Raw genomic sequence first — 27,688 nt, 5'->3', positions numbered from 1 at the left:
GAAAGGAAAAATCCCCAATGGGCGTGAATCCTGTGTGACCAAACAATATAATTTGTGAATTTTTTTGTGTGTCATTCTACATCATCTGGGACATAGTTTGACAAACAATTCTGAATCCTACAGATCCATTAAACAGCTATTAGTGTCCATATGTCTGATATTGTTCCTGTCTCTTTTTGCTCCTATTTGACAAGCTTTCTTAAAAATCATACATGTATAAAAAATATCTGCAATTAAGATTTTATTTCATTCATGTCAGATATAACAAGTGCAACCTGAATGTACAAATTCTGAACAAAACATAAAAAAAAGGGAAAAAATCCAGCAACGAAAAACTTATTTAAGCAGAGTCATGCAAAGAAATGAATGGGACACTGCAGATGTCGCACACCCTGTTTTACCTGTAATTCTGACAAATGTAAAGACCTGCTCAGGGGACTTCAGAGGGACATCAAGTCCTACATCAGGAAAAATGAGAGCAACTAAGGAGAGAGGTGGAACTTTCCCCAGAATTCAGACAGCATGCTGCAAACTTACTTTCTACTTTTAAAATAGTCCTGAAGAAATGTCCGACCCTGGAATTAGAAATTACATCCAAGGGCTGATAAAACAATTTACCTCTTGCACTGGAAATGCATTCTTGCAAAAGAAACACCACCGCTACCAGCTTATAGGTCATCAAGGGCTTTCCTTTAGAAGGCATCAGTATGCTTATACACTGAGGCAAACTGCTCTGATAGAGGAAGCTTCCAAAACAGAGGTTTTGAATAATTGCCTTGGGAAATCGCCTCCCTGATCTGCGAGCATTTAGAAGCTTTGTGTTGACTGGTGTTGTCCCTCACACCCTGCCCTTTCAGTAAAATCTCTATACTCCCTCTTCAGTCAACCCCGAAGAAAATCTTTGGGTTGAAAATCCTTGGGTTTGGAAGACACTGCAAGATCTGAGACACAGCTCTGTGCAGATTAGTGTTTCTATTGACAGAACAAGCCCTTCATCCATTTCTGAAGAGCACCAGTTACCTTGATGACCATGAGAGAGAAGCTGAAGATAATCTCATAAACAGTTCAAGATCCTTACAAACACGCCACTTCCCCACCCCAAATGTAACTGCACATTCCCCTGATCCTACTGGACGCTTGTAAACACACAGGGCACCTCAATGTACGAGACTGATGCCATTCAAATACATCACCTAATTTATTTATGTTTATATATTTTATTTTTCAATTCCATCATTTATATACATGTTTTTGGTAATTATCGTAAAGATGCTGGTGAAAAGTAATCTGTTTAACATTTCATAATACGTGCAAAAGTAAAAACACTGATTTAAAGAAAAGTAATTTTTACAACTATTCAGCCCCAACAAATTATGACAAGCAGTTAGGCAATATCATGACTTGCAAAGTTATACTTAGCATAATGTTGCAATTCAAAATATGGCACAGAATTAATACACATAACAGTCCCACCGGCTACACTTAGCCAGGTTTTGACTAATTTGGTTTAAGTTGAAATCTGATTATATAAAAAGATTCCTGAAAGTAGTGAAAAAGAAACAGTGTACATGAAAGAGAATTCAACAATGTTTACAAAATGCCAAAAGTTCTTACTCTGCCCTCCCTTTATCCATAAATAATTAATGAAGTCCCCTTGCCCCCCACCCCCAGCCTCAAAAAGATTTACAAAGATAAATTTAGCTCAGTGAACAGAACCAAAAGATGACTGTTGTTCGACAGTACCTGGTTAAAAGCTCGAGCACTTTCATAGGAATTCATATACATTGTCTCTTGGGGAATATAAATAATCTGATAGCATCGCTCTTTTCAGTTTTGGAGACTTCTCACTTAGGAGTTATAACTGTCCTTGTGCTTTGAATAAAACATGAGCTTTAAAGCAGAAAGCTGATGGTATTCAAAATTCACCATCTTCAAAGTTCATTGTGAGAGTTCTTCTCTGCTGCTTTGAACATCAGGATGGAATTGAAAATTTTGAGAGCAGGGCCCAGCTTAATGCTCATTATTTTAACAATGTCTGTTTGGGTCATAAGCAGAAATGCTTCTCCATCGATTTGCTGAAATGGGAGGAAAAGACCAAGATTGTGAATTAATTGGACACAGTGCTGTGGGAAATACTCAGGGTTAAATTATCAGCTGTCTTCTACACAGCGACACTGAGACCGCACAGACAGCAGATCCCTGTGCGCCAACAGCATTTGCTAATAAACAGACCCTTCTTAGCGAAAACAACACACCCAAATGTGGACTGGGAGCAAAGTAAAATTCATCTGAAAAATCAAGAAATCAGCCCACAGGAAAATGGAAGTGGCCGAACCTTCCTGTGATTACTCTGCTTCAGGCACCGAGTTGAGAAGAATTTGGAGAAATCTGAGGTGCCTCAAATCCAGTTCCTATCATGGTAGGTTTTAGAATGAGAGAAGAGGTACTCAAATGTTTATGGATATAAACAAAGGAATTCAGGCAAACATTTCAGCTACATGCTAACAATTTTTTTTTAATTAGCCTTCTGCCATGAAGAAAAAAACATCAGTGATAACACGCATTTCTAAAGTGGCCACAATTATTCTTCACATACAGAAGAAAAGCAGTTACTAACAAGGGCAATCAACAGTGTGATTGGAAGAACGCGAGATTGCTGTTAAGAGATGTAGACTCTGCTGGTTCTCCTCCTACTCGGGTAACTATGAGAAGTGCCTTTTCCCCTCTGCATCTGTTCTAAGACTAAAAGTCTGTGCCTCTACAGAATAGAGCACTTTGAGGTTCAAAGATACAACTCTAGGAGGATGACATCTGGTTTTTGGGCAGAGCAAAGGAGCAGAGCCTTTTTGTATGATTTTCAGCTCTTGAGGAGTTCCACTATCTTAAAAAAATTAATTCACTTAATTCACTTCTCTTTCAGTTTTCCCATTTTGCACAAAAAATAAAACACACATTTGTTCTCTGCCTCAGAGTCCACGGGAATCCTTGACGGCAATGTACAGGTCTGGGTTGCACTGTGTCCCTCTCAAGTTCCTATGTGGAAGTCTAACCTCCAATAACCTCAGAGTGTGACCTGATTCAGAAACAGGGTCACTGCAGATGTAATTAGTTAAGCCAAGGTCACAGTAGAGTAGGCTGGGCCCCTAATCCAAGATGACTAGTGTCCTTATTAAAAGGGGAAATTTGGATCCAGAGACAGGCACATATAGAGGGGAGACGATGTGAGGACAAGGAAAGAACACCAGCTATTAGCCAACGAGAGAGGCCTGGACCAGGTCCTAGGAAGGAAGCAACCCACCCTGTCAACACCTTGACTTCTCTCCTTCCTCAGACTTCTGGCCTCCAGAATTGGGTGACAATGGATTTCTGCTGTTGAAGCTACTGGTTTATGGTACTTTGTCACAGCAGCCCTCAGAAACTAATTCTACTCTAAATTCTATAAACAGTTCACTAAACAAAGGCTGATATAATTAGCTATTTCTTAAGATTTTCCTCTCTCCTCTAAAAATAAAAACCTGTAGACATAAAATGCCTATTTACTTAATCAGTAAGAACTAGAGTCATCTTATCCAACTTTAGTTAACAATTACATGGAAAAAGTTTGCTAAAAGTTTTCAGCAAGGAAATATCCTGTTGTCTTAAGTGAGGAGGAAAGACATGCCCATGGTAATTTCCAAGTGTGAGGAGTGACATGGCAGGTATGAGAAACATTCTACTGTTTTGGGGAAGCATTTGGTCTGGTCTCATTTGCTTGTGCTAGGACAGCCCTCTGCGAAAGCAAGGCCAAGCAGAGAGGCACATCTATGAACACTCCACTCAACCGAGGCAGACCTCAGCAGAACAAATGGTCTGACAGAAGTCTGCTGAATCATTAATGAAAATACCAGCTCACACACTGGTTCCCAAGGAGTTAACTACAAAGACTGTATGGTTTATCATAACCCAGGCCCGACGGAGTCTCCTCCTGAGACTACGGAAGAGTTTAACATGGCTGATGACTGATGAAAAGGAACGTTCAGAGAACCGTGAGGCTGGGATCTGAAAGTCAGGAGTGGGATGAGGAGGGTAAGCTTGGTTGATTATTATTTTTAAGGTTACACTGGAAAGAACAAAATCATCTTGAGGTTAGTGCCCAACAGTGCATTACATACAGGCTGCTCAGATGTGTGGCCATAGGACAAGCCTCAATTGGAAGGAAGTAAACTTAACTTAAGAAAGTACTCTCGAGCCAGCCTTAGTGGTTAAAGTTCAGCGTGCTCCAGTACGGCAGCCAGGGGTTTGGTTTTCAGACACAGAACCACACCACTCATCTGTGAGGAGCCATGCTGTGGTGGTGGCTCACATAGAAGAACTAGAAGGACCTACACCTGGAATATACAACTATGTACCGGGGCTTTGAGGAGGAAAAAAGGAAAAAAAAGAGAGGAAGATTGGCAACAGAAAAAAAAAAAAGTACTTTCTAAGAACTATGATCACTGTCGTGTATTACCGGGTTTATTTTTCATTAGTTTGCTTTAGCACTGCACACACTGGTCTAACTCCAGAGACTAAACATCTTGTGAAAGGCCCAAAACCCTGGGGGAGGGTTTGGAACCCAGGGCTCTCGTCTTCCATTTCATCGCTCTTTCCGCTAAGCACTCATGGTTCTTTCCCAATGTTTCAACTATGCAAACCATGGTGACATGCTCTATAAATGTCCTTCTCAGAGTGTAAAGGTGTGAGTTTATTCACTCAACAAAGATTTATTAAACATCTATTATATGCCTGACACTCCTCTTGGGCTTGGGCATATAGCAGAGAATAAAACAGATAAAAACAAGCAAGTAAGTAAACAAAAACTCCTTGTGGAGTTTCCATTCTAGTAGAGGAGACGGACTATACGCAACAAAACAATAAATAAGCAAATTAATCGGTAGTTAGTTAACAGTCACTAATTCCAAAAGGTGATGGGTGTTATGAGAAACCAGCTGGTTAGGGAGATGAGTGGGCAGTAGGGCAGGGACAGCTGTGTGGTGGCAGGTGGCAATTTCACACAGGACAGTTGGGTAGGATGACTGAGAAGCGGCCTCTGAGCGGAGGGAGTGAGCCAGGTAAACATCTGGAGGAAAAGCGCTGCAGGCAGAAGGAAGAGCCAGAGAAAGCCCGGACGACCCGAGGAACAGCAAGGAGGCCAGTGTGTGCAACAGTGTAAGTGATGCGCAGGTCAGGAGGTGAGAGGGGGAATGGGTTGTCAGACTCTAGGCCCTTGTGAGGACTTTGGCTTTTACTCTGATTTAACTACTGGAAGGCTCTGAAGGGAGGAGTGACATGATTTGACTTAGGTTTTAGCAGGACCACCCTGGCTACGCTGGGAACACATCGTAGAGGATCAAAAAGAGAAGCAGGGAGACTGGGTAGCAGGTTAGTGCCCTAATCCAGGTGGGAGATGATGGTGGCTCAGACCAGAGACGTAGTGGTGGAGGTAAAGATAGTTGGAATCCCCGTATGTCTTTAAAACACACCCAGGAGGATTTTCAACATTAGATGTGGGGTACGTAAGAGAAAGAGAAGTCAAGGATGGTTTCAAATAACAGTCCATCCTAATACCTGTACTTTCCCTTTTAGAGACGACTTAATAAGACTTTAGATTTGTTGTATGGTTACATCTAAGACTCAAAACCCAAACCTGCTGACCTTGTGAGACATTTGAGAGCAAGGACTGTGTCCTACTCTCTCTGAATCAACCCTCTCACCAGAGCCTTACACAGAGTAACATACACATGGTAGGAATTTAACACAAGTTCTCAGGGTGAATGAATAATGGGATGAATGAATATATGAATGATACATGTGGAGGGGAATATTCACTGTCTCACTCTTCAAAAGAAGGATCTAGCTCTGAGGATATTTGGTGCCTGAGGAGCGCCCCAAAGATAATACGCCATGAGGAAAAAATTATTCAAAGAAACAACACGTCATTTGAGTTTGAATCTTATTTAAACTAAATATACAGAGTAAATCTATATGGATTGTCTAGACAGCAATGGAACCAAAAACATGATTTACAAAATAGACATACTATAGACTTATTTTTTAAATGTTTTACCATTTTCAAAGGTAATGACTGCATGACTCTTTCAAAGAAACAGCAAGAGCTCCCTGCAGGCATCTAAGGCTGTTCAGAGATGGAAAACTAACAGAGAGCGGTCCACAAAGACACTTAGGAGTCAGGAGCTAAGGAAAGAAACTCAAAGTCGAAATAACTTTCGATTAAAGATCAACTAGAAAGAAGACAAAACATTTCTGAAAGAAGAGCAGAAATCAGAGAAAGGATGTTGAAAATCAGACAGTATCCATCTAAAGCATTAATGAAACCTAACAGTATAAGGACACTGGCGACAAGTGGCTGGAGTCCTAGCTGTCCCCACACGACCAAGATGCTCTTAAATGAAAGTGTACTGTTCTCATCAGCTGGGACTAAATATAGGAGCAAGCAAGGCGTATAGGCTTCTAACAGTAGACAGCAGACGCTGGAGAAAGCCTTATGAGATTACTTAGTCTCCTTTCTACCTTCTCGTAGCCAAGATCAGAGTAATAATTGACCGTTCTGCTTGGAGGAGCTGACAGGCAAGTGGCTTATTTTTAAAGGTCTTTAGTGAAAAGAGTCTCCTTCTGTACTCAAATAACATTACTTCTAGTGTAGGGAGAAACTGAATTCCTTTGTTCTAATGGTCAATGCAGATGATACAGGCATTTTCAACTACCTGTCCAAAACTTCAATGAAAGGGATGGTTGCATTATAATATCATCCCTTACATTGAAGTTTTGGACAGGTAGTTGAAAACAACTAATAAAGGAATCTTCCAGTAGACTTCAATGAGTATCAGTTGTTGGAAACCTTACTGAGAAATACATAAGATCTAAGGGTCTGTCTTAACAATAATGGTAATATTATTTATTATAAGAGTCAAATGGACTTAATCATGGTGGTGTTAAAATGGTCTTTGAAAATAAAATAATTTCACTTTATTAAAAATAAAATGTTGCTTATTTGTTACTTTGGTTTCTTCCTGTGCTATAAACTATATAAATGCATGCTATTAAGTTTTGTGGGGTTTTTTTTAATGAGTCTAGCGCTACTGCTGTGGGGCATCAAAATGGTACAAACACATCCTTTGCATCCGCTCTTATACAAAGACATTTTCATACAACTGATTAATGCTGCTTGTTAGATAACTGCATCAATTAGTCAATTTCAACATAACCCATCTCTTCCGCCCTCTTCCAATTCAGAACATTTCACCCTTCACTGTGTTTCACGGTTTGATCCCATTAAGTAACACACTGCAATTTAGTGCAACACTTACTTCATCTTTAAATACCTTTCCATGTTCTTCACACCCAGGTAAGCTCTGTATGAATTCTGACACCTGTCAAAAATAGTATCAAAATTCCAGTTTAAAAAAGAAGTCAGAATCTAAATGCCACAGCTTTAAAATACTTACCCTATACGTTTTCCTTGTTTGTCTCAGAGTAATTTCTTCTCTTTCAGAAAAAAAGACTAAACCCACACACGTTCATCATGTCCCCTCCTTAAGCCCATGCTCCTTTATCTGGTCCCTGACAGACAAAGAAAACGAAATATACCTCGTCTGTGCTCCATTTGGAAACTTTACTGGCAGGAATGCCGGCAACCGTTGGGAGAAGCTTGCTCTGCTGCTCCCAGCGCAAGGGCAGACATGGAATTGGAGACTTAAAGGACAGAAAGACAGCCGACCGACGCTGGGCCTGCTGCACGCTGGGCTCTTCCCGGGCACCTGGCGGAGTGAAACAGATGGGAAATCACCCTCTGAAAAGCAGTAAAAAAACATCCCAAATGCCATGTGTCTACCCCACACGAGTTGCAGGGGGCCAGTTAAAGCACAGATTCCCTTCCACACACATTCATGGAATAATTACACTCTCCTTTGTCTTTACTGAAAGTCACCATAAGAAACAACCCATAAATTCAACTTACATGTTTGCCACCTCACCCGTCATTGAAGACATGCGTCATTATGTCAGTCAATGTTGCCTCTTTAAGGCTTCAGGTGGGAAACCTGCCTCAGAGCTTTGGGGACGAGAAAAATAACTCTCACCTGAGGAAATTATATTTGTTCCCCTTTCAGCTTTGGATATTGTAAAGGTGACAGCCAAGCCGTGTGCTCAAGTCCAGCCACTGAGTTGACCTGTAGCTACCATACTTCTCCTCTCCTTTTATCTCAGCTCTGTGCTTTCCACTTCTATTTACTAATCATATTGACTTTTTAAATAGCTAACAATTTTTTTGACAGAGGATATGAAATTATTGCAATAAAAATAAAAAAGCAGAAAGGCAAATGCTTTTGTCATTCTTCTTTTGTGAAGGACAAAACTGAAACTACAGAATATTCTATTTATCTGCTGAATCTTCTGAATCCAAACCTAGTTTACTGCTGCTCTCCTATAACAGCCATTTTCTAAGCAAATGATGTTTTGTCCTTGGGACACTCAACTTAGAGTTTGTCAATAATTATCTCCTGAAGACCTTTTAGAACAGAAATCTTTTCTGGAAACAACTTACTCAAAGCCCATGAGAAGAAAGCCACCTCCCGACATTTACTCTGCCACCTAGACACCAGCTCAGCTACACCGATGCTTTCATTCCACCACAAATCTTTGCCAAGTGGTTACCTAGTTTAGTTTTTGGTATCTCTATGAATATTTTAAACTTTTTGCCTTGAGGATTTACAGCAAGCTACACAAATCCTAAGTGTACAGCTCAAAGCATTTTCACAAAGTGAACAGACCCACATCACCACCACCCAGATGAAGAATCATGACAGCACACCTAGAACAACCCCTTCCAATTAACACCCCACGCAGCGAGGGCAACCACATCCCTGACTTCTAACACCACTGACTCTTTCACCCTCCCTCTGCATGGCAGTTAGATAACACTTTGGTATCTGGCTGCTTTCTCTCAACAGCATGTCTGTGAGATTCAGCCACATTGCTGTTTGTGGCTGTAGCTCACCTGCTCTTTGCTGTACGATTTCTCACTGCTATGAATATTTCACAATTAATTTAGAGCTGATGGATTTTGAGCTGGTTTTCTTTTTTGGCTATTACCAACAGCGCTGCTGGGAACACTCATGTATTTACCTTTTCTCGCACACATGTATGCATTTCTGTTGTACACATACCGAAATGTGGAACTTGGTGGTTATAGTGTTTGTGTTCATTAAGCTTCAGCAAATTCTGCCAGTTTTCCAAAATAGTTGGACAGTACATACTCACTGACAGTGTAAGAGTGTTCCAAATGCCCCATGACGTCACCCACATGTGGTACTGTCTATCTTTCTCATCTTAACCATTTTGGTGGGTGTGTGGTGGTTTAATTACATTGTGGTTAAAACTGCATTTGTCTGATGACTAATGAAGTTGACAATCTCTTCCTATTTATGGGCCATATGGAGAACCTCTCTTTTGTGAGTACTTATTTATGTTTTATGCCCATTTTTCCATTGGGTCGTCTTGCCTTTTTCTTACTGATTTGTAGAAGATATCTACATATACTCTGGGTAGGAATCCTTTCTTGGAAATATATATCACCAATATCTCCTCCCACTCTGTGTCTGCTTTTTTACTCTCTTAATAGGGTCGTTTGATAAACAAAAGTTCTTAATAGCAATAAAGCTCAATTTATTAATTTTTTCTTTTATGGTTAATGCTTTGAATGTCTATTGAAGAAATCTTTGCTTACCCCAAGGTCCTGAAAATAGTCTCTTCTGTTTTCCTCTAAACACCTCTTGTTTTTTTGTTCACATTTAGATCTATGATCCATTTGAATGATGTAAAGATCAGTATTCATGGTTTTTTTCACATGGATGTCGAACTGCCCAACCACGACTTAATGAAAACACCATCCTTTCCCCACTGTACTGCAATGCCAGCTTAAACATAAATATATATATGTGTGTGTTTCCAGATTCTCTATGCTCTTCTACTAGTCTCTACACACCAATCCACAGATTGCAATTACCATCACTGCATAAGGGTACTGATATCTGTGATCTTGGTCTTCTACAAGACTGCCTTAACTCTCTTTATCCCTTTGCATTTCCATATAAGTTTTAGGATCAGCTTGTAAAAAAATAAAATGCTAGGATTTAAATTGAGATTACCACTGAATATAGATCAATTTGGTGAGAAACAACATCGTCACAATATCGAATCTTTCAATCCAAGAACAAGGTATATGCCTCTACTCCTTTGGGTCTTCTTTAATATCTCTCTTCAATGCTTTGTCATTTTCATGTGGAGGTCTGCACATCTTTTGTTAAATGTATTCCTATGTATCTGATGTTTTCTATCGCTATTATAAGTGGTACAGTTTCTTAAAAATTTAATTCCTACTGTTCTGTTGTGGTTCTTTAATTTTTTCTCTTAAACCAGCCTAATCTAAATTTTGAATTGCTCTGAATGTTAGAAAGCCACTGTGCTAAATAAAAAACTATATATGCCTCACTGGAGCTAAGAGTCACTCATTGGTCCTGGTTCTATCTGAGTGAGCTCATACAGAAAAATGTATCTGCTTCACATGAAACATTTCAACACTTTAAGTATTTTTTAAAAACCCATCATAACTCCTCTTTCCACATTTCATTCAATGAATTTCACATAATTGGTTTTAAGGTTTTAGATTCTCATCCTGTTTTACTGAATATTTATATGCCAAACATATAAACCCATACCAGTTTGTTTTTCTTCTTTTTAAATTGCCCAGAGTTCAAGATGTTTTTGTTAAGCATAAATATGAGGTAACTTAAAAACATCCCTTAATCTCAGATATATTCCTAACAGTTTAGCAACTATTTGAAATACAATATTTGTAAATCTTTCATGAGGCAGGCTTATATGAAATGGTAATATTTTTAGTTCCGCACGAATAAAACAAGAGAGCTTACTTTATACTTTGTAACTTGTATTCTGACTACCTGCCACATAATAAGCATCAGTCTTTCCCAAAGCCATACACTTCCTTCTATCACTGTTTATATTCTCTTGACACTTGGTACTCTTCACTTTCATCGGAGCTCTATTCTATTTTCACTCTATTTCCTGCTAAAATTATATTATTCACAGTCCATTTCTAATGCTCCTACATCATTATTTCTTAGAAAAATAACTGAGCCATTCTAAAGAAATGACTAAAAACCCTACAGCACCTGTATTTCTGGTAGCTTCTGCATGTCTTTGAAGCTGATACTGTATATAGACTAGACACATCCACCACTCCAATCCTAACACCGACTGTACATCCTTCACTTTACGACCCTCCTTCCTCTTGCTGATTCCTTCCTGCTGACTCATGCCCTGAAGCCAGCAGTATTTTCTAGAAACGGGGCGAATGTAGTGCTTACCAGCCATAGAACATGCCATTGCTTCGGAAACATAACAATGTGTTAGGCATGATCCCAATCCAAGAGGATGAAGAAAGCAACTTCATTTGAGTGAGTGTGTATTTGATTCCTTGAATTGTACAGAAATGTGACACCAGGTTTTTATTTCACTGTATGACATAGACTAAAATAAATGCAAATAGACTTCGGCTCTAGGAGCCAAGAGTGAGGAAGAGTAGGTCTGAATGTGCACAATGTGCTTCAGAAGACAAAGCCTTTTGTCCTGAAAGACATTTCTGCCACCATCATTTATGAGGGTCACATTTCTTGCCCCCCTCCCCTCAAACTATTTACCCGCGTAAAAATAATACTTTTAAAGGAGTTTTCTATATTTCTGGAAGTTTCCTGAAGTGAGAATTTATCAAAGGCATATGGTCAAACTGTCTTCTCATCTGCTCCACTTGGATTCAGGTTTTGTGCTGAACCCACGGTTCTTTAGTTGGACTTAATTCTCTAGCACTGGACACAGAACTGACAGGGTGATTTCCAGGGCTGGTTCTCAGCAATCTCTGCAAAGCACCATCACTTAGAAACTTTGCAATTTGTCTAGAAACTAAATGACTTTTAATGCTTTATGAATATCAGGGGTATGTATTTCTGGTACAACCTGAGGAAGGGAAGGAAGGAGGCAGAGGGAGGAAGAAGCATTCCTGACAAAAGTAAGCGAGATACTGAAATTCTTTGAAGTGGCTTTAGGGATATATGACCATAAGTTCCTGCTCCAATAAAAAGCAATATCTCTGTGGTATTTTCTCTCTTCAAAAAATGTTTTTGTTTAGATTACTCAGAATAGAAATAGGATGGAAATGCTTAGGCAAAGGTGGGTTAAAAATATTTTAGGCTGATTGAGAATAACTAAAATTAGTACATATGAGGAATGTTAATTCTTTCTGATTCTTGCTCCAACAAGTGATAAGTTTTATTTGTAGAACTGAAGGTGTCATCTTCAAGACTGGCAAGACAAAAATGAAGAGGACACTTACAGTACATTAAAATGAGAAAGAACATAGTGGAAAGGAAAATAACATTATCTTTATGAACAAATCAATCTGCTCAGATTAATAGTCAATCAAATAATCACTATTTTTTCTTAAAAATTTTTTTTAGTGAAGCACGAACTTATCTATGAGAGAGACAGATAGAGATGGACACTGAAGACCCTCTGATCATGGAGAGGAGGCATAAGGATCAGAATGTTTTATTAGAAAAAAGATGAAAGGAGAAAATTTTTTATATCAACTTTGAAGAATGAAGTCTACCCAGAAGTCAGACCCGGGCCAGCTGAAAAGCAGTTCCCAAACTCCGAATATAGCATCACCAAGGCCCCGGCCCTACAACCCATGAGAAATGGCAATGAATGGGGACTGTACTGTTAGGATCTCTTTTCCAGTCAAATTTCAAGCGTTCACTCCTTGTACAGAGCCTGTACCTGCATACCACCACCAAGGTCTACAGAACCACCTGGATTGGTCAGGTCACATCTTTCTGTGTGATAGAAGAATGTTTCCCATTCTTATCATCATCCTGCTAAAGAAACTATAAAACACTCCAAGTCTGGAGGAGCTGTGGGCAAAAGTCTTTTCTCTCACCTAAGACAGGCTTCCTGTGAGATATTATGCTTTGACTCAGCAATTCCAAGTCTGGAAGCTCATCTTAGGGAACTAATGAAGCATGCACGCTAACAATCACCGATAAGAAAGTCACCGTGCAAGTTCTCTGCTATGTCCAAAGCTGCAGCCAGAAGGAAGACTACACGTCCCAGCCTCTCTTGTGGCTAGATGTGGCCTCATGACTAATGGGATAAAGCAGAAGCAGTATTTGCAACATCTCAGAAGTGCCCCTGAAGAGAGAGAGCACTTTAAGATGCCCACCACCACTCCCTCACCTTGATCCTCCTTCCTACTGCGTAGAATACTAATTGATGGCTAGCCCTCCAGGACCACCTCTGACCAAGATATGGCCTTGGGAATAGACACTACAAGGCAGAGCAACGAGACAGACAGAACCTGATTTCCTGATACTGTTGAGTACCATTAAATCCTTGAGCACCTACCTATGAACATCCCCTATGTAAGAGAGAAATAAACTGCTTTACCTTACATTAAAAACCATATATATATATATATATATATATTTTTTTTTAAAGGAAGATTAGCCCTGAGCTAATATCTGTCTCCAATCCTCCTTTTCTTTCTACTGATGAAGATTGGCCCTGAGCTAACATCCATGTCCATCTTCCTCTATTTTATATTTGGGAGGCCTGCCACAGCACGGCTTGATAAGCAGTGCATACGTAGGTCTGTGCCCGGGATCTGAGGCGGCAAACATCGAGCTGCTGAAGCAGAGTACATGAATTTAACTACTATGCCACTGGGCTGGCCCCACTTATATGTATTTTATGCCACACATACAAACCTAACCTTAGCCACTAGTATGGTTTATTGCAATAGTGTTTATACTAGTGAGTGATAGGAAACTACTAGCCTAGATACCCAATTAAGATTCAATGATGCTACATTCATCCACAGGGGTAATATTTAATATACTTAGGATAATTACCTACGTAAAAATGGTTCTAACATTACGTAGTTAAAAAACCGCAGGGTACAAAATAGTTCGTGTAATATTGCAGACATAAAAAGTCCAAAAAAATAGATAAAACAATTCAGAAAATGGCATCTTAGAAAATAAAATTACAGGTAATTTTCATTTTCTTCTTTTAATTCCCTATATTTGCTAAGTATTCTATAATAAATACGCATTATTTTGATAATAAAAGTTACATAAACCAGAAGCTGATATTAAATAATTTGTTACTCAAAAATAATAACAGCTTTACCTTGGTGACTTGGAAGCAATTTAACACATTTTTGGAAATACAATATTAAAACATCATCAATTGCTGGGCTTCCCTAATTCAGAAGCGAGAAAGTGTTAGCTGGGAGCAGTGGTAACAGAAATAACTTTGTGGATCTTTGTATGGTTTTACTGCTATTTCATCTCTCTGGACAATTATTAAATGAGGAAATTTCTCTTATGTTGATACCTGGAGAATGGATAACAAAGGCCTGTCTCTACTATTTACGATTCCTATTTCCTGGATGGAAACTGTTCATCCAGCAGTTATTTATTCAGCACGCACAATGTATCAGAACCTGTGGAAGGCTATGTCAGTACAGCACATCCTTGCAGACTCTTGAAGTTTAACAGGTGATAAGGTAGCCACCCAAAGTAGAAATCTGCTAATAGGCATTTGCCCACCATGTCTCTCAATCCTGGTTGAGAGTACAGGTATTAAAGTACTTGATTTAGCTTAGGTAGAAAAAAGTGAAGAGAAAGATGAACCCTCATAAGAAGAGATTCTCATAAAGGTGATCCTGAAAGAAATACCCTCCAATGTCTCACGCAGAATCAAGACAAGAAATCTTCAGTATCGAGAACACCGTCTAAACTAAACACGAAGTCTCCTAGTGGAAAGAGCCGTCCTCACCGCCACAGAGCGTGAGAACCTGCTTCCTATAGGACCATTCCCATTAGGGCCCAGAGAACCACTGCAGGGGAGGCTGACCAAGCAGGCAAGTCCCAGAGAAAAGGAGAAGTACCCATCATGCTTCCTGCCACTTTCAGACTCGGATCCCACTCGGTTTCCTATTTCCAAGACTGAATAACGTTACATCGACAAGCCACAGCGTGAGTTCCCATTGATGGCTCGTCCTGACTCATTCCTGTCCCTTTAAGCCAGCGACAGAAGTGAGACCAGAATCTCCACCTGCCTTGTTTCGCTTTTGTCTCAAAACAATGCTAGGAGGCAGCTATTCCCCAGGTGAGGAGGTGGAGGTCTGACTTGGCCAAAGCCGCCCTGCGAGATCAGGGCAGCATCAGAAAGGGACCCTGGTCTTTCGCCTCCTGGCAAGAGGGTGAGTTTAAGAGTCTGATGAACCTGGACTCAAATTCCTGCTCTGCCCCTGACCAGCTTTACGATCTTGGCTAAATCAATGCAACAGGATCATTGTAAGGATTACATGATATTTTTAAAATGCTTATCCCAGTGTCTGACATATAGTAAGGATTCAGCAAATGCAAAACTTATTCCTATCTTGAAAGAAAGGCATATCACTGACACAGTACTAGATATAAAAAGGCAAAAATGAAAATGAGTCAATAACCCTTACGGGCTAATATTCCACGAGTCTATAAAATATGCTCTTACTGTGAAAGGAAAAGAATAAAGCCAGGAGAAATGGGATACATCTGTCAACCAACTTTTTTCTTTTTAAATAGAGTTACTAACTGATGACTAAATATAAAAGGATGAACAATGACAGTGATTGGACAAAATAAATAGATCCCCGTTTCAAGGAATTAGCTAAATTCCTGGATAGAATTAGGATAATTCTTAGACAAAATTAGCTTCAAGAGACTTAACTCAGGCAAAAAATATTTGAGGATCATTTCAAGGTTAACAACCAAAATAACAAACCAATTTCTATGGAGGCAAAAAGCCAGCCTGCTTTTTCAAGTGAGAATCCAGCACATCACAAAATGGAATTTAACTCTTTCTGCACATCAGCCACCGGAGAGAGAGAATGCTTGCAGGAGAGAAAACAAAACCATGCCTTTTCCAGGAATACAAGAGCTTACATTTGAAGGCCAATTTATAGAAGCCTTTATTAATGGGCCTTCCTATAATGACAGGAATGAGCTATTTTATCTTTCAGGTAACGGAGATGGAAGCGGGGGGAAAAAAAGAAGAAAGAAAAAAAATTATGAATTGAGTACTACAGAATATATTGTATAATGATGTATAACTACATAACGATGAATTTGTATTCAGAAAAAGTTCCCAAAGGTCAAATTCAGTAGCATGGTGGGAATCATTAAAAAAAAAGGTTCATAATTACACATATTGTATAGAATTAAACTGAAGAAACAAGGTGGGGGTATTTTTTTAGGGGAAAGCTTTTTCAAAAATCAATTTGCTTCAAGACTCCAAACAAAATACTTCCCATGGGGCTTCTGAGTCTTAACTCCTGCTGGCATTACAGAGACATTTAGGGTTGGCTTCTTCTCAGTCTCCTCTATACTAAATGCTGCCCAGCTGCAAGGGGCTTTTTCTCCCATCCCCTCCGCCACGCCCCCTGCCAGGCTAGATTTGGGAAGGGCTGCCTCACCCCTGGGGGAATGGAGCTGTGAATGAACACCTCCCAGGTTCCAGAATGCAGACCGTGAGTGGAGCACCGCCACCAGACCTTTAGGCTCAGGTTTGAAACAGGAATCTGCCAGCCCCCAAAAGGGAGAATGAAGAGGTAAGTGCTCTTCACAAAAGACCTGGGGGAACTTCTCTGAACTCAAAAATGATAAAACAGGGGCCAGCCCGGTGGCGCAGTGGTTCAGTTCGTACGTTCCACTTTGGCAGCCCGGGATTTGCTGGTTCGGATCCCGGGTGTGGACCTAAGCACCACTTGACAAGCCATGCTGTGGCAGGCGTCCCACATATAAAGTAGAGGAAGATGGGCACGGATGTTAGCTCAGGGCCAGGCTTCCTCAGCAAAAAGAGGAGGATTTGTGATGGATGTTAGCTCAGGGGTAATCTTCCTCAAAAAAAGAAAAATGATAAAACAGGAAACAATCACCATGGGGCCTGTGCTAAGAAGTTTTACAAAACATCAGAAGAGGAGCATTGATTTATTGACAGAAGAGTTTTACGAGTTTTGTGAGGCACAAGGGAATAGGACTTTTACAAAACAAAAACAGGCTATGAGTAGAGAAGAACAAGCCAATGTAGGAAATTAAAGGAAAGTAAAAATCACTGTATTAAAATTGATGTTCTGGGCCAGCCCGGTGGCATAGCGGTTAAGTTCGTGCACTCTTCAGCAGCCCTCGGTTTGCAGGTTCAGATCCCAGGCAGAGACCTAGCATGGCTCACCAAGCCACGCTGAGGCAGCGTCCCACATAAAGTGGAGGAAGACTGGCACAGATGTTAGCTCAGCAACAATCTTCCTCAGGCAAAAAGAGGAAGACTGGCAACAGATGTTAGCTCAGAGCCAATCTTCCTCACAAACACAAAAATCATGTTAAAGGCAGTAAGTAGTAGACTTGACAGAGCAAGAGGCTGGGCTGTGTAAGATACTTCAATTTGAGAAAAATGACTAAAACATTAAAAAGGTTAAAGTTGTTAAAATATTAAAATACTTCCATATTGGCTGGTAATAGTCCCCTTGTGGGACTTCCCTAAGATCCTGCAACTAAGGGTAACTCCTGGGTACAGCAGGGGGCCTCCAGGACTCTGCTCCAGCACTAACACCAGTGTTTGTTTGAAGTGCCCTGTGCAAGGCTGGCTGCCAAACCAATTGTTAAATATTGCGAATATCATTCCTTGGATCTAACCCAAGAAGAATAGGCATGACCAGTCTAAAAAGAGAACAAAGAGAGCAGAAATAATAATTAAAATTATAACTGAAGGAAGTTTTCTGGATTTAAAGATCTGAATCTTAAAAAAAAATCAAGGGGCCGGCCGCGTGGCCGAGCGGTTAAGTTCGCGTGCTCCACTGCAGGCGGCCCAGTGTTTCGTTGGTTCGAATCCTGGGCGCGGACATGGCACTGCTCATCAAACCACGCTGAGGCAGCGTCCCACATACCACAACTAGAAGGACCCACAACAAAGAATATACAACTATGTACCGGGGGGCTTTGGGGAGAAAAAGGAAAAAGAATACAAAAAAACCTTCAAAAAAAAAAAAAAAGTTGAGAGTCTAGAAGATTCTATCATGAATGTATCTGACCATTCAATGATCAGATAATTCCATGCATAGACACTTACCCCACACACTACTGCTCCTACTAGCAGCTAATACTTCAGCCACTGATGCATTTAATCCTTAAGACGATCCAATGATGTGGGTACTATTGCTATGTCAATTTTATGCAGGAGGAAACTGAGGCACAGAGAGGTTAAATGCTTCACCCAGAGCCAGCCACACAGCTAGTAAGTGGTGACCTGAGACGCGAAGGAAGGCTGTGCCCATAACCTCTCTGCTAAAGCACAGTTCACCAAAGCTGACGCCTTTGTCTAAGAACCAAGTATAGCCTGATGACAAAACTTTCATAAATTAAACGTTTTTCTTCCTTTTTAAATGACCAGAAACATTTAAATCATCAAGTACTTGCATAGCATAGCACTTAGTGCCAGGCATGTGCTAGGCAAGTTACAAATGTTATTGCGCCTGATCGCCATGACAAGCCTGGGAGGGAGCTGCCATCCTCATCCCCCTGGGCAGATAAGGAAACAGAAGCACAGAGAGGTGTCCAGCGAGGGGTCCAACATCACACAGCTGGCAGGTGGCAGAGCAGGGAATGCAAACCCTGGCCATCTGTAGGGTTCGTAGATGGTGCTACTTTAAACACCATAAAACATGCCGAAGAAGCAGCTAATATAACTTTTAAATTAATCCTAAATTACTGCTTTATGAAAATCAGATATGGAAATCAAAGCATCACTTCATGTCATTACAGGCAAACAGTCATTGGGTCCTATTCTCAAATCTAACACAATAATCTAAACCAAAAAACTGCACATGAAAGCAAAGTCCCCAGAGACGATCATGAAAATCACAATCAGGCCAAGATTGTCTTATAAAAAATAAATAATATTATATAGCCATGTGTAAATTATAAACACAATCTATACTCTAATAGTCATTAAGACTTCATTTCTTAGTTAAACCATTGTAATGTCCTCTTAGCTAAGATGTAAGACAAATGACTTTCTCCAATACAACTTAAAACATTCCTTCAAGTGATTTTCTTTTCATCTTGTGGTATTAAAGTAAGACCATATTAATTCTATTTGGATTTCAATATACATTCTGAGATGAATTGCAAACATATGAAGCAAATAACATCAACAATAACAAATAAAATGTATAATAAGGATGAAACAGAAAGTCTTACCCAAACTGTATAGAGAATATTGTACAGATATGTGAAAAAGACTGTAAATATGGGTAACAGATGAATCCATATCATTAAGAATTACATACTATATTTATCCTTAACAATAAACTTGGGATAATGGAACAAACCAACCAAATGAAGTTTATCTTTAATATAAAATTGATTACTATATTCAAGTTTTTATTGTTGACTATTAACAGTAATATCCATCAATAATATGAAATTATTTTGGCTACCTCTGGCTTCATGTGATGTCCTCATTTCACTTTCTGTTCTCTCTTCAAAGTCTTCTTTGACATCATCAGCATGCTGGTCTCTGAGAAAAATAGGTGTTTCAATATTTTGTAATAAAAGTGTTTAAAAAAATGGTTCAGCACTGCACCTCGCAGCTGTTTTTCTTAATTTAAAAACAAATGGTACCACTAAATTGTCAGAAAGGATTTTTAGTTCTACTAAGAGGATTAATACTAATAACCTCTAAAACTTTCCATTTTCCTCATTATTAATTTTCATTTACTGTTCAGAAAGGAGATTTTAAAGCTAAGAATGGTATTAAGGTTAACTGTTCCGGAAAATGTAGCTACTGAATAATTCAATTTCAAATTGGGACATGTATTCATGAGGAATTTTACTTGCACTGTTTGGCAAGACTACAATTTAAAGAAAGAAATGCTTTGAAAGTCCATACCATTTAATCAAGTCCCTAAACGCTACTCAGCTCCGGCGTTTGGAATTGAGGTTGAGAGTGGCCCAAGAGAATCAAAGTCAATACTAGGAAGCTTTTCCTGGCTTAATCAGGTCAAATCCACAGGCTGAACTGATCCCACCTCTTTCTGACCAGGAACGACCTAATGCTAATGCAAACATGTTGAGGATGCTCTATAATGGAATGGACCCATTACGATCTTGATTCAGAACTCTATCCCTAAGTCAGGGACAAAAATGGCTTTCAAGGGAACCAGGTACAGCCTACTTATATTTTCTTTAAAGCTAAATTTCAGGGATTTACAATTTTTCAACCTACTCTATTACATTCTCAGAGTTCAAAATAAATCCCACTTTGCAATTTCCTGGGGTATATATATATTTCCTGCAATATCGGGGTATGATATTTGGCCTACACACTTTATTTGCTTTGTAATACTCTGTATTTATGATGCTCTATTGTTTCCCATGTGTTGTCACCTTTAAAACAAATCCATCCTGAGTTTCTTGAAGACTCAGACCATACTTCTACCGTTAAGTTTTAACAAAAGGGCAAATACATTTGAAACCAAATACCCCAACAAAATATAAAGGAGTTTTATAGTCTTAATTACAAAGGCATTAATTTATTCTCCATTTGGAATGATGATAACTTAACATAATGATGCTAATGCAGTAAACATGCAATAAATAAATGTTCATTCCTTCTTAGAAAGATCATTTCCAGGGACGTATGTGAAATTTCACTTTAAATCTGAGCTCCCTGACTTAGTTCACAGCGAAAACAGCTTTCCACAACTGCTGAAGAGTACCTGCTTATTTGAGAATGGGAAAGAGTCACTACCATTATGCAATAAAAGTATTTTTTTCCAAGAGAAATCACTTAACTGACTGTGGAGGCTCTTATTTCACAGAAAGTGGGGAGATGGAGGATAGTAAAAACAAATAGAAGAAAATCACTGAAAATTGGAGAAAGGGTATTAGTTGAAGTGATAATAGAAAACACTGTCTTCTCTGCAAAAACCATGCTGAAGTTATTCTTGGTAATTACAACATTTTAAAATCCAGTTACTATGCTAAAATTAGCTTACGTGATCTTCTCAATTTATTTTCTGTTAAATCGGAAATAATACTCTGTCTGAGACCACAAATCTATCCCAGTAAGTATTGTGACCACTGAAGTAAGCTGTTTGTGGATGGCTATATGAATACCTATTAGAAACAGTCATACACTAGTGATATAACTTAAAATTGGCATTTCTCAGAGTCAAAGAAAATAAATTCCCAATTACTTATTGTAGATTTCCTAAAAGCTTTGCTAAATGGTTTGGTAAGGAAAAAAAAAAAGACAAACTGAGCCCAGAGGCTAAAATTAAGTCTCAGAATTTTCTGTATATTTCAGTTTTTATGATTGGAATTGTCCCATGATAATTAACAGTAACATTTTTGTGGCTTTAATAAAGCATATTATTCTTTTAAAGTAAGCTTTACTAAAATAAAGGTATAATACTTAAGTACGAGGAAAGTTCTTTTGTATTCTTATGTCCAAATACAACACCAATGACTTATTTTATAAAATGTAAGAAAAGATCCATTTTCTAAGAGAGAACAGAGAAACAAAAGGAAAATAAGACCTCTGACCCAAAAAGTTTCTTCATGCCTGGAACTGCCCTAATCTATCCCAAAAGAGAAGCAAATGGAAGCTACTGCTCTGATATTATTTATGTTGCTTCATTACAGGAGCAGGATCTGTTTCCACTTTCCCTTCTTTAACTCATGGTATTTCATTAAACTGAACCCACGTAAACTCGGGACAATACAAGCATAGATATTTATCTTTACCAAACACAATTCAAATAAAGGAGTCCACAAGAGGGTTTATGGAATGTTTTATTTCCAATTAATATACTGATTCTGCTAATCCCTTAAAATTAAAAGCGACTAAGCCCCTTGGATGTTTCCTTTAGCCAGAGGATTGGAGGGGTGGGGTAGGGTCGGGGGGCAATCCGAGCAGTCTATTAGAACACGCATTGTGAAACAGATGGATGAATGGAACCACTGAAGTGAGCAGAATCCTCATCAAGCACATCCAGAAACGTGGAAGCAGTTAATAAGAAGAAAAGTTAACATTCTTAAGAACATACCATGCACCGAAGACTGGCTGAGCTCTTTACATGTCCAACATTTTATAACAATCATTAGAAGAAGGTTCTATTGTTACATCCACTGAAACTTAAAGAGGTAAATCTCAAATAAGCATAGTACCAGGCCTTACTGACATCAAAATCCCTAACTAGATTCAATTATTATGTAGCTTTTATTCTGTTTTTCCAGAACACTGCACACATTCTTGTTAGATGGAGTTAAAGAGAATTTGTCTTCTTGTGCCATAATCTTATTTTCAAATTGTTTTTGATTGATAAGGTCAGGAATGAAGAATCTGACTCAACAATATTCTTGTTTTGTATTTTATTTAAAATAAAAATGTTTTCTCAATTGGGCAATCAATATTTCTCTCTCCTATAAGGTTAGGAATTTCCTTGCTACTTCTGATTGAATAGGTACTGTGATGGATTTCTTTCTCTGCACAAATGAAATCCTTGATCTAGGATTTCAACTTCCTAAGCAAAAATTTCTTCTAGCTGCACAGTCTTCCGATTACAGACAAAATATGTTTATATCAGAATGTCAAACTCTGTGATAATATTATAATGTACTCTGGAAACACAGTACAAGATATGCTATTTGACAGATTTTTTAAAAAATTGACAACCAAAAATATTTTTATGTTGTATTTTAATGCTACAATTTTGTTCTACATAAAAACTTCTTTATCTTCTCCTCTTGATTGACATTTTTCATTACGCACAATTTCATCTAGGAAGGGGGTACAAGCTGACCAGGCATGGAGGTAGACAACTATAACATGGAGCAAGCAGCCCAGCAGTGGCTACACGTATGGTCTTCGGAAGCGAACAGACCTGGTTCAAATTTCAGCCCTGTTACTTACTAGATCTGTACGACTTTTAGCAAGTTACTTAACTTTCCTAATTCTCAGCTGCATCATCTTTAAAACAAGGATAATAAATCATTTACGTCATGGGCATTTTGAGGATAACAATGTATAGAATAATGTATAGAAACTACTAAGCACACAGCCAGATATGTAAGAAGTGCACGATAAATGGCAGCTATTACTATCTAAAAATTACTTACATTTTAGGATAAAATTAATCTACTGACACTTATTAAGTTTTAAAACAGTGTTTAGAATAATGGTTATGAGCCAGACTGCAGCCACACTGCCTGGGTCTGCTACTTACTGTCGGTGTAACCTGTAACCAACAGAGGTTCTGTGTTCATGGGATGGGGATGTAACGACAGCACCCACCCCACACACGGCATGGTAAGGACCAAATGAGCAAACGCATGTAAAAGCATCTAGAAAAGCGCCTGCAACACAGCGATTTCTCTTGGGACTTTTGGGTTTTCCACAACCAATTTATTTCAACATTTCTTTAGCTTGAATTGAAATCTAATCACAGCTAAAATCTTACTCAGGAACGTTCTTTAGGCTTTTAATGAAGACAGTGGAATCCACTCCAATGGAAAAATGTATTCTTTACGAGCCAGCATTCTCTTTGTCTCTGCAATTATGTGTCATGCTTTAGATATCTTACTATCTTAAGCTCATTTCGCTTTGTGGTAAACACTAGCCAAACAAACATTAGAAGAGTAAATACATAGTAACAGTATGGCATTTGAATGCAAACAGCTGCATTTCTTCAAGTTTGTTTACTTTTCATTTAAAAACAATCCCTAGCCAATTATGTTTCAATCAGTCCCAGTTTGTTAAAAACAATATTGAAAAAATATGAAACAATAAATTATTTTGTTTCAGTTAAGGGGTTTCAGTCACCTCTCTAAACGCAGCATGAATTTGGCTTGGCTTGGAGTCTCTTTCCAGAATCCAACAGTCTCCCCGTTATCTGTGGGGGATACGTTCCAAGACCGCCAGTGGATGCCTGAAACCACAGATAGTACCGAATCCTATACATATTATGCTTTTTTCCTATATATACATACCTATGATAAAGTTTAATTTATAAATTACGCACAGTAAGAGATTAACAACAACTTCCCTTCAGCATATCCGAATTGCCAGTATCACTACTCTTGTGCTTTGGGGTCCTTACTAAGTAAAATAAGGGTTACTTGAACACAAGTACTGTGATGACATGATAGTCGATCTGATAAGTGACAGGGCTAAGTGACTGTGGGTGGCATATACAGCATGGATATGCTGGACAAAGGGATGATTCATGTCCCAGGTGGGATGGAGCAGGACAACACAAGATTTCATCATCCCCTACTCAGAACGGTGAGCAATTGAAAACTTATAATTTCCTTTCTGGAAGTTTCCATTTAATATTTTTGGACTGCAGGTGACTATGGGTAACCGAAATTGCAGAAAGTGAAACTGTGGATAAGGGGGGACTACTGAATCTTCTTCTGGTCTCATGGGGTCTTTGTTAGAGCTGAAAAGTACCTGCACTCCCCAGGAACAGCGGGGACACATCGAATGCAGTGAGAGCCGTAAAAAAATGTAGGGCTTTCTGTTTTGGACGTTAAAAGGATGTCTTTTGACGTGTCCCCAGCACTGCTTTTTTAACTTCTGGGCTGAGGTGACTCACAGGTAGAAAATCAGAGACTGAGAATCTCAGGGCTACAGGTGAGAGGAACTCCGAAAAAGAGTAGCTAAACGCCTCCCACAAATGAAGAGGACAAGGAGGTCAGCATCTTCAAAGAGATTCAGAAACACGGCAAATAAAACTCGTAGGATCAAAACTTTTATGTCTATGGTATGAAATAAAATTCCTTTTGCGATGATACATTAGCAATAGTTTTAATAGTGTTTTCATAAACATGGTTTCCTATTTATCTAATGACTAAAAATAAAACATTTTGATTAATAAGCCCATTAAATTATAATTTAGCATAAGGAACACATGTTAGTGAAGACAAGGAATACAAGGAGTAAAGACAGCAGATATCATAAAGATGCCAAGGAAAAAGCCTCCAGAAAAACTAATTCAGCAATTAATTAACCAATCCTCCTATAAAATGAAAACCCTAACCAATAAGGTGAGATTTGGGAAATAAAGATCATGTGTCATAAGAAGAGCAAGATGGCATTACTTTCATGTTGTCATATAAAAGAGAACAGATGTCATGCTTTTCTACTATTTCTAAGAGTCTCCTGAGTCAGGAATTCGTGCTATTCAAGGAGACAGAATAAGACCCTGTTTCAACATTGTTCCAACAACTTCACAGGCAAAACAATAACACAGTCATCTCTTCCTCACACGCTGGATGGCTGCCTTGGTGTCACAGCGGTTGGCATCAGAACTGCGAGTGTTTTAACTAAAACTGAGCTTCTCTCTAGTGCACATCAACAAATGCATAGATTTAACTCAGATTCCCCAAATCTGGAACATTTCAAAGCTTCCACAGCTCTTCATCCCTATCTGCAGCCCATCGACAACCAGGGGGAAGAGGCTTTATGACAGCCGGGGGATGCCTAGTCACTGAAATGACTTTCTCCAACGTCAACACCAGGCCCTCAGGCCCAGAAAACCTTAGGAAGCAAAACAGAGTTTCTGAAGATTCCTAATTAACTTCTGTGTTCTTTTAGAACTTCTGGCTCTAATTTTGTTCTTCTTGATTTTATAGTTTTGCAAAGTAAACAGATGTACACACGCCTATGGTTTCACACTTTACGTTAGCCTGTTTCCCATCTGTTTAATAGGGCCCTCCCCCGGGTACAGACTGGCTCTTGGTGTGACTGGCAGATCTGATTCATCCTAAAAACATAAATCAGATTGACAGCGGCAATTCCTGCAACTGCTCTATGTAATTCTCAGCGTTGAAACACTGATCCTACAACTTGAAAAGCCATTTTAATGGCCTATAATGAACTGAACAGACTGATTTTTCTCCATTAGATTTACGTTAGCAACGGGCTTTGCCTTGCAAGGTAATACAAGCATTTAGCAGGTATTTTAAAAATGCTTTATTGTGTTTCTGTGGTTATGTCTAAGCAGGCTTAAACAACATGGGAGCCTACAACATTAAGTGATTTTTAATAGAGATAGCACCTAATTTAGAAATGCAATTACAAGCAGCTGTAGAACAGATTTCACAAGAATAAGACTGTGGGATAGATGCTGGTACTCTCCAACTGGTACGATGTTGTGAATTATGACTCCAGAGAAAGGTCTTTATATTCAATGATTCCCAAAGCCTGATTTATAGATCACTTCATCCATCACCTGGGGGTGCTTGTTAAAAATGAACTGGGATGCACCTTACACTTCCTGAATCAGTATCTCTCGCGAGGGTATCAAGAAAGCTGCATTTTAACAAGCATCCTGATGATTCTGATGCAAAACAAAGTTTGAGACCCATAGGTTTTATTAAGATATAAAGAGAAATAGATACATTCTTTTACTCAGCTGTAGACACACAGAAATACAAGGTTACCAGGCCCCAGGAGGAGCTCCTCCTGCCTCACCATCCTGCTGCCAGGAGCGCTGTGAGGGCAGAGACGAGCTGTGCTCTCCCAAGAGAGGACCACATCTCCCCCCGGAAAGCACCAGGCACAAGAGACACTCCTTACGCATCTGATGAATGAATGGATAATGCGAAAGGACTGCATACCCCCATTTTTATCTAAACATGCATTGGGATCACTCATAACCTGACCATCCATTTGACAAGTGACTGTAGAGAAGGAAATCCAAATATTCAGCATGTACGAAAGGACTCAAGGGGGAGCCATCTTAATGTGGGGCAGAGCTTCCCAGCTAGGAGGCCCTGAGTCCTTGGGTACCAGTGCTCTGAGATACTGTTCCCTGTAGCCCTCCCAGGAGCCAGTGCTCCCATCTGGTCACCCAGGGGCAACCCCATCCATTTCCCTAGCATGAAATATAAATGTTGGCATTTCTGTGGTATCATTTTCTACGTGAGGCAGGAAGTTAAAGACGACAGTTTGGGAAGCACTGCCATAATTTATGAAAGAGTGCTGGTACGGATTTGGGGATTTATCTCATCACTTAACAATCACACTTTGGATCTCTGATCTGGGGATCTTACAAAGTGGTGAATGGAGGTGTTTTATCAGAACAAAAAGAAGGTAACACACCTGTCGTCTCTTAGGTTAAATACATGATATGTCTCCTTTGAAGGCTGGGGGTCATTCAAGGTTGCCTGGCATCCTTGTGGTGTGTCAGGGGGTGTGCTCGGTGCTGAGGGTGTCTCAGAGAATCAGAGGAGACGTGGTCTCCGCCCTTATGGAGCTTATCATCAAGCAAAGTACCCAGACCCAGAAAAAATATTTACACAAAATGTCAATAGCATTGGGATGTGTGATAGGAAAGCATGTAATGAGGAACTTAACGCACGGACTGGAGGATCAGATAAGCCTCCCTGAGGAAGTGACAGTTAACCTGAAGCCTGTGAAATGAGAGACTAGCTGGGAGACGGCAGGGATGGAGGCTCAAGGAAGA

General features: G+C 39.4%; 1 protein-coding gene across 19 annotated transcripts in view; it reads right to left on the bottom strand.

Moving 5' to 3' along the window:
- Positions 1-1,179: 1,179 nt before the first annotated feature.
- L3MBTL3 (L3MBTL histone methyl-lysine binding protein 3) overlaps positions 1,180-27,688 on the bottom strand; it is a 112,433-nt gene continuing 85,924 nt past the window's right edge. For all 19 annotated transcript variants that reach the window (XM_070557061.1, XM_070557050.1, XM_070557041.1 and 16 more), the window contains 4 exons: positions 19,652-19,731; positions 7,627-7,796; positions 7,347-7,409; positions 1,180-2,075 (listed from right to left, as the gene is read on the bottom strand). In XM_070557061.1, the coding sequence (XP_070413162.1) occupies positions 1,932-2,075; positions 7,347-7,409; positions 7,627-7,796; positions 19,652-19,731 (457 nt within the window). In that variant the 3' untranslated portion in view covers positions 1,180-1,931. The remainder of the gene's footprint in view (positions 2,076-7,346; positions 7,410-7,626; positions 7,797-19,651; positions 19,732-27,688) is intronic.

The sequence above is a fragment of the Equus przewalskii genome, chromosome 9 (genome assembly GCF_037783145.1).
Source record: "Equus przewalskii isolate Varuska chromosome 9, EquPr2, whole genome shotgun sequence".
Classification (NCBI taxonomy): Eukaryota; Metazoa; Chordata; class Mammalia; order Perissodactyla; family Equidae; genus Equus; species Equus przewalskii.
The sequence above is the reverse complement of the archived record's forward strand: the minus strand, read 5'-3'. Positions and strand labels throughout refer to the sequence as shown.